Raw genomic sequence first — 8466 nt, forward strand, 5'->3', positions numbered from 1 at the left:
GCCACAACGCCTGGCCATTTTTTTGGTTGCAGCCATCATTTTTGTTTGGCGGGCCCGGGCTGGAGATTCGAACCCGCCACCTTAGGTGTATGTGGCTGGCGCCTTAGCCGCTTGAGCCACAGGCGCCGGGCCTGAAATTTTTTTCTACAGTGTTTGTAGTTTTCATGTGTAAGCCTTGCGCCTCCTTTGTTAAGTTTATTTTTACTCTTTTTGATGCTTTTGTATATGGAATCATTATCTTAATTTTCTTTTTGGATTATTTATTGTTAGCATACAGAAACAAAACTGTTTTTTGAGTGTTGATTTTGTATCCTGCAACTTTGCTTGAATTTACTTGTTAATTCCCAAGGGGATTTTTTTTTTTGGTGTGGAATCTTCTACACCTATGAACAGAGATAATTTTACTTCTTCCTTTCCAGTCTGGGTGCTAGCCATTTATTTATTTTATTTATTGTTGGCTAATTGCTCTGGCTGGGACTTTGAGTATGTTGAATAGAAGTGGCAAGAGAAAGTGCTGATTGAATAGTTTGCCATTGGCTGGAGTTTCTCTTATGCGGCCTTCATTACCTTGACATTTTCTTCTGTTCCTACTTGGTTGAGAATTTTTATCATGAAAAGGTGTTAAGTTTTTTTCAAGGGCTTTTCCTGCATCAGTTGCAATGTGATTTTTGGTCTTTGTTCTGTCAATGTGGTGTATAGTAATTCTCTAATTTTTGTATGGTCAATTATCCCTATATCCCAGAGATAAATCCCTCTTGCTTATGAAGAGTAATCTTTTAATGTGCTGTTGAATTCAGTTTGCTTATATTTTGTTTAGAATTTTTACATCAGTATTCATCGGGGATATTGGTCTGTAGTTTTCTTGTAATATCTTTGACTTTGGTATTTGGGTAAAGTTGGCCTCTTATTAATAAAATTAATTTGGAAACATTCTCACCTCTTCAAATTTTTGGAAGAATTTTAGAAGGACTGGCCTTAATTTTTGTTTAAATGTTTGATTGGATTCTCCAGTGAAGCCATCTAGTCACTTTTTTTATTTAATTGGGAGGTTTTAGATCACTGATTCAGTTTCTTTTCCAGTTATCTGTTCAGATTTCCTATTTCTTCATGATTTAATCTTAGTAGATTATATTTGCAGGAATTTGTCCATTTATTCAACTTATTGGCATATAATAGTTCACAGTAGAACCTTATCCTTTTTTTCTTATATCCATTTTTGAAAGTAATTTTTAAGTAATTTTAGTTATTTAATACATAATTTTAGAAAAACATTGGTAATTCCATCCACTGCACTTGGCCTTAGATAATTGTAGTGTTATAAAAATTAAACTAAATAAAATATATAATAGAAATAGAAGTTAAGGTACCAGAATATCCAAAAGTGATAGGAACTTTTGCACTGAGGATGGGATTACCAGTGTTTTTCAGAATTATGTATTACTGTTAAATAACTGAAATTACCAAACATGATTTCTCCTTGGTAGGTAGAGACTCTTCTTTTACTAGGTCTACCAAAGATAAATCATTTTTTTTGTAAAAAGGAAGGGATGAGTTGGAGGGGAGGCCAAGGCTCAGAATTTGTAACCAAGGGTCTCAAGAAAACTTCCTCAGGGAGCAGGACTGAGCCCTAATTGGGGTGGATGGTGTCTAATACTTGTAAGTCTTTTTCAAAAAAAGAACATTAAAACACAGTTATCTAAGGCCAAGTGCAGTGGCTTACACCTATACTCCCAGCTCTTGAGAGACTAAGACAGGAGGTTTGCTTGAGCCCAGGATTTCAAGTCCAGCCCCAGCAACATTATAAGACACACACCCCCCCCCATAAAAAGAAAAAGAAATCAAAGTCTGGGGGGATGAGGCTTTGGGAGTCTTGGAGAGAGGAGTATGTGTTGCAGGTGGAAGGGATGTGAGCTGTTGTGACCCAACAGAGGGTAGACCGTTGGCTCCAATAATTCACATCCCTCCCACATGCAAAATACATCCACGTCTCTTAAGATCCCCCAAACTGCATCCCATTAGACTTTGACTATATTTCCCCCAAATGGTAACAGTACCTCTTATCACATAAACTCATCTTATCATGTGCCTTGTCACTGTGCTTATGGAATAATGGAGTCTGTGTTCCCTCTCTTTGAATCTCTTGGGCCTTTATAATGCCTTAACCAGCAGAATGAAGCTGAAGTGATGAGATAGGACTTCTGAAGCTGTATTTGGCAAAATGTCGCACACTTCTGCATTGCTTTGTTGAAATGCCACTATTTTGCTGTTAGACTAAGCAGTCCAAGAGAAGCTAAGGGCGAAAAGGAGCCCAGGCACCTCAGTCACAGCCCTGGCTGAGCTCTAAACTGTCAGATGTGGTGTGCTGGCCGCCCAGGTGAACCATTTTTAAAAAGGAGTCTTCAGCCCCCTTCAAAATAGCCCATTAATGCCACAAAAAGCAGAGACAAACTTGCAGATATACGAGTAAAAGAAATGATTCACGTTATTTCAAGCTACTCAGTTTTGGGTGCTTTGCTGTACAGTGACAGAGACTTAAAACACACCCTCCAGGTGATCTCATCTGTTTCTTGCATTTACTACCCAATTCTTTTTTTATTTTTTAGAGACAGAGTCTTACTTTAAGCCTTTGGGAGAGTGCCATGATGTCACAGCTCACAGCAACCTCCAACTCCTGGGTGTAGGCGATTCTCTTGCCTCAGCCTCCTGAGTAGCTGGGACCAAAGGCACCTGCCACAACGCCTGGCTACTTTTTGTTGCAGTTTGGCTGGGGCCGTGTTAGAACCCGCCACTCTGGGTATATGGGCTGGCGCCCTACCCACTGAGCCACAGGCACTACCCTACTACCTGAGTCTCTAATCTGAGTTTTCAGGCCTTGCGTTTCTTTGGAGCTCCATTCCCATATGTCTAACAACCACTTAGATGTATCTCTCCTTAAGCTCAACACAGCCGACATGAAGGTGCTCTTCTTCAGCACGTTCTTTTTCCATGTTACTGGTTATTTTACCATCTATTCATTTATGACAAAATCTGGGGCAACAGCCTCAGTTCCTGCATCTCCCCACGTCTGATTTTACCTCTTAAATCTATTTTGAAGACTGACAACAGTGTTTTGTAAACACATACACAATCATATTACAACTCTTAAAATTCATAAGTGGTTTCACTTTATTTACACAATAAAGTCTTTCTGTGATTTTCAGTAATCTGGCCCTTTACCGGACCCCTAGCCCTGCCTCACCTTTTCACTTTATAATACTGAGTTACAATAATTCTCCAAATACACAAGGAAGAAGCCAGGCTTTTCCACTCCTTCAGGCCATTCCACTCATCTAGGTTTGCAGCAGAGTTCAGCTCCTCAGAGCCCCACGTTCTCCCTGGCTGTTGGCCAGAGGCCGCTCTCCACCCCGGAGGCTGCTGCCTTGCTTTGCCCCGGGGACTTCTCACAGCAGGGCAGCTTGCTCCTTCAAAGCCAGCAGGAACATTTAACTTGTGTGCAGTAACAGCCTCTTTCATACCATAACTAATCCAGGGAATGGCTACCCCATGGGTCCTACCCACACTCCAGGGGATTACACAAGACCTATTCACCCGTGGGCAGGAATCTTCAGGGACAATTTAGGATTCTGTCTAAGATAGGTAATATCTTAGATATGGGATCTGTCTGGAAACTTTTAGGGTACACGTTGTCTTCAAGCCTCAGCAATGAGAAGGTTTACCAGAATACATCTCTGTGTTTATCTGCTTTTATCCCCTGTATTGGATCCGCTCAGTGGGTTCTTTAATCTGGCAGCTCTTTCGGTTGTGGAGAATCTTGTGTTTGTTTCAGTGATGGTGTCTTTCTTCCTATCTTCTTCTCTCTGTGACTCCTGTTATTTGTGCGTTAGATCTCTTGAGCTAGTCCTTCAGTGATACTACCTTTTCTGTCCTGTCTTCCATCGGTCTTGGGTCTGCTTTTGGAGAGGTTTATCTGACTTTAGTTTTCGTTCTTCGCAGATGTGGTGCCTTTCTCTTCCCTTGAGGTTCTCAGTGGTGGTTTCTGAACCTTCCGTCTTCCTGCATGGTCTGTTTCCTCCGTGTGGTTTATTTTTCCATTTGTCCTGGTCTGTCTTTCCTGTTAGAGGCTTTGCTTAGGTGTTTGTTAATCCTTGGATATCTGTTCATGATTCAGAATTTGAAATCAGAAAGCAGGCTGGAAATTCTGAGAATTTCCAGAATTGTTAACTCAGAGCTCCATACAGTGGTGGGCCTGGGCTGGGTTTTGCTGAGCCCCGATGTTAACATCTTTAGGCTTTTGGAGATTACTCAGGTTGCCCAGAAAAGGATCTTCCAGTCTTCTGTTTGAGGACTAAGGTCTGGCTTTTAGCATTCTGGTAACTGAGTGAGGAGGAGTCTGCTGGGACACGTCAACATTTGGATACTTAAAATCCCTGATTTGAGCACAGCCTCAGCTGCCCCTCACGTCCTTGTCCTCTTGCATTTCTGCCTGGGTGGGGAGGGGCAGTTGCTTGTGCAGCCCAGGGAAACTGCTTCTCAAGAACTTGACTTACTCCCCTTTATGTTACTATTAGAGCCTTCCTGCCCCTTTACCTCCAATACATTTCACCCGTTTCCTGACGTTCCTGAGCTCAGATCTTGCAGTTAAAATTGAGTTATATCTTAGTTTTCCTTCTGATGGCCTAGGATTTTGCTTTGTACAGTCTCCTAAGTCAGTTATTATTTTGTTCTCTGGCTTCTAAAATTTTGCTACCTTTTCTCTTATCCTTTCTTCACATACATACAAAACTCATCCATTAAAATTCTCCTGCTGTGGTTTTCCCGGGGTTTCTGGAGGCAGTGAAACGAGATGTGTGTGTTCAATCTGCTGTCGTAACTCAGACGTCCCTCATTGTTTTGTGACATGGTGTTTATTTATTTATTTATTTTGGCTTTTCCTTTATTAAATAGTCACATAAGTCAATTATGAAAATATGATTATTTTAGGAGAAGACACCAGCAAAGAACATAAAGTAAAAATACTAGTCATAGAATAGTTATAAAATAAGAATTCCACATCACTGATAATTAAAGAAATAAAACAATAGGCAGCACGTAAAGTTATCCACTACGTGTGTGTTTATAAAATGTCATGTAAGATAATGCAGTATGGGCAAGACTGCGCGGGAAGAGATGCCTGTGTTGGGTAAGGGTGAGCAGAGGCAGGTACATACTTTTTATGGAAGGCGGAGTAAGAAGGTAAGTTGTGGGAAATTCTCTTTTAGCAATTTATCTGAAAACTGTTAGCATTTTAAAAACGTTGTGTAAGAATGTTCATTATTATGCTGTTTTATATCATAAAAAATGAAAGAATAATATAAACTTTTGCTTTAAAAATTACATGCGATTGTCTACAATGTGGCCATTGTAAGGAATCCATTGACAAAGTGGATATCCGTGAGGATAAGAGAGGTCTAGGATGTATATATATATACACACAAACACATGTGTAAATTGATTTAAATACAAAGAGCATATTAAAAATAAATATGTAGCAAAACATTTAAGAGGAACTAATTTCTTGTGTCTATATTAAGTTAAATGTCTATATAAAGCATCTGTGTCTTTCAATAAGTGTAAACTTTACTGCAATTATATTTGAGGAACGGGATGCTAGATGATTTTGGTTTGGGGCAACTATATGTTGTGCACACTAAACACCACATAGCAAATGAAATACAAGGAGAGAGAACAGAAAAATCAAAACTGGTTAACTGAAAGGAAAGTAAATATTGTGTATACTTCCAGGGGAGAAACTTAATGTTTTTGTGTGATTTAAATATCGTGTATTTAAATTGGGAGACAAAATTTAGAAGCGGCATCATAACAGAAGGGAGTAGAGCTTTTCTTTCTTTCTTTTTAAAAATCATACAGTGTACATTCATGAAAGTGTGCCATTAAATAGCTTAACACAGTGACCTCTATAGTGTACAAAATAGAAACGTTTCAAAACTTTAGAGAGAAAAATAATGCAAAGTGTTTAAGTATTGGAAAATTTAAACTATTAGCGCATTCATTAAAGGTGCTTATTAGATAATTAAAATGTTTACTTAAACTTTTATGTGACATGGCATTTATTATATGTTAAGTTCTTATATGAGAGTGTTTGTTCCTTAGTTATCTGTTTCATTTCCTTTGAAATATTTGTCTCGACAAGGAGCACAGTGTTTTATTTACTTTTTTTTGGTTTGTTAATTTATAAGTTCATTATTACTTATTTTGATGATTTTATGTTTTAACGCCTTATAAAATTTGTTAGCTTTATAATGCTCAAGCTATGTAGGATGCGGGGAACATTAAACTTAGGAAATTAAGAGATCATTTCTGTTAATGTTGAATTTATGTCACAGACTTGTTTTTTACTTGTGGCTTTATTAATAATAATAATGAGAGTTTAAATCAAAATGTTGGAATATTATAATCACACAAGCCTTTTTTGTTTTTTAAATGAAGACTGAAGTTACTGAAGATCCTCAGCAAGTTTCAACTGTCCATCTCCAGCTGGGGTTGCCGCTGGTTTTTATTGTTGGCCGGCAAGCTACGTATGAAGCGGACAGAACAACTGCAGAATGGGTCGCGCGGCGTCTTCTGGGAAAAGCAGGAGTTCTGCTCTTGTTAAGGTATCTTAAACATTCAGGATTCACTATCTTTAGAAAAATATTAGTAATCTTCACGTTTTAAAATGTGGTAATTTAATCATATGAACTCAAAATCCTGATAAGATTCCTATACAGTCAGAGCCAGTTGCTAAGCTAAAGTCAGTATGTTAATGGTAATCTTGATGAGAATTTGGAACTTTAAACCTTAAATGAAGATGCAGATTAACATGGAGACTAGAAAATCTGATTGATATTTACGCATAAAATTTTCAGACTAACTAAACCGTAATCTTTTTTTTTGTAAACATTTTTTAGTATAAGAATTTATAGTTTTATTTTAGATTTACATCTGGATAACTATAATTCTTCAGTGTAAAACATTTATTTCCATTTTGAAAAGGGATTCTTTGGAAGTGAACATTCCTCAGCACGCTAACGTGGTCCTCAAGAGAGCAGACAAGGTCAGTTGTTCTCTGTATTGGTCTACAGTGTCTGTGTACTTGAAGTCGATACATGTGGCCCTAAAGTAATACATGTTTATTATAGAAAAAATCTGTAAGTTACTCACAGATAGTTGCTGTGAACATCTCGGTGTTCCTTTCACGTGTCAGTCTGTCTCCTTCCTCTGTGTGTTGTTCATGTGTAGGGCACATAGATGTAAACATACACATGTGAAGGGAATCGGACTCATACTGTACATCCCACTTTGCACCTTAAATTATATTTAATTATTTGCCTTGTGATATAATGCCTGCCTTGGTGCACTGTTTTGAACGTCACTGATTTTTTGGCCTTTCACAAAATTTCTGAAAGTAAAATTGGTCAAAGGAAATGGAAATGTTTAGGCTTAAAGTACCTTGTCACATTGCCCTCCAGAAAGGTTATACTTTTATCTGCAGGGTTTGGAATTCCTTGTCTCTCATTTCTTTGCCAATACTGAGAACTAGCATCTTTTTAAACTTTAATTTTTATTTCAAAAATTATGGAGAACAAACATTTTGGTTACATAGAGTGCTTTTGTATCATTTGAGTTGAAGTTGCAAGTGTGCCCATCACCCAGACAGTGCCCACTGGGTGTGAATTTACCCATCTCTTCCCTTCTACCCCATTGGAATTTGATGAGTGTTATTTCCATATGTGCTCATCAGTGTCAGTTAGTTCCAATTTAATAGCATGTGTACATGTGTTTGTTTAGAAGAACGGCCTCCACTTCCACCCAGGTTGTTACAAAAGGCATTAGTCCACCCTTTCTTTGTGGCTGAGTAGTACTCGATGGTATACATGTACCACATTCTGTTAATCCACTCACATGTTGATGGCCACTTGGGCTGTTTCCACATCTTTGCAGTCGTGAATTGTGCTGCTGTAAACATTCAAGTGTAAAGTGTCTTTCTTCTCCCTGGGTAAATACCCAGGAGAGGGATTGCTGGATTGAATGGTAGTTCTACTTTTAGTTCCGTGAGGAACCTCCTTGCCATTTTCCACAGAGGCTGTACTAGTCTGCAGTCCCACCAACAGTGCGTAGACAAGCGTTCCTTTTTCTCTGCGTCCACAGCAGCATTTGTTGTTTGGGGACTTCTTGATAAAAGCTGTTCTCACTGGAGTTAGATGATACCTCATTGTGTTTTTGATTTGCATTTCCCCAGTGATGAGAGATGTTGAGCATTTTTTCCTGTGTTGTTGGCCATTAGTCTATCTTCTTCTGCAAAGCTTCCACTCACATCTTTGCCTACTTTTCAAAGGGGTTGTTTGGTTTTTTTCTTGCTGATTAGCTTGAGTTCTTTGTAGATTCTGGTTATCAGTCCTTTATTGGATGTATAGCATGCAAATATTT

The 8466-nt window shown here is 38.5% G+C and overlaps 1 protein-coding gene across 1 annotated transcript in view; it reads left to right on the top strand.

Moving 5' to 3' along the window:
* The window catches only part of TXNDC16 (thioredoxin domain containing 16), an 81314-nt gene that overhangs the window by 36943 nt on the left and 35905 nt on the right, over nt 1–8466 (top strand). Inside the window, exons 10-11 of the mRNA XM_023514489.1 lie at nt 6487–6653; nt 7033–7093. Of these exons, the coding sequence (XP_023370257.1) occupies nt 6487–6653; nt 7033–7093 (228 nt within the window). The remainder of the gene's footprint in view (nt 1–6486; nt 6654–7032; nt 7094–8466) is intronic.

The sequence above is a fragment of the Otolemur garnettii genome, unplaced genomic scaffold (assembly GCF_000181295.1).
Source record: "Otolemur garnettii isolate 467f Iridium unplaced genomic scaffold, OtoGar3 scaffold00054, whole genome shotgun sequence".
NCBI lineage: Eukaryota > Metazoa > Chordata > Mammalia > Primates > Galagidae > Otolemur > Otolemur garnettii.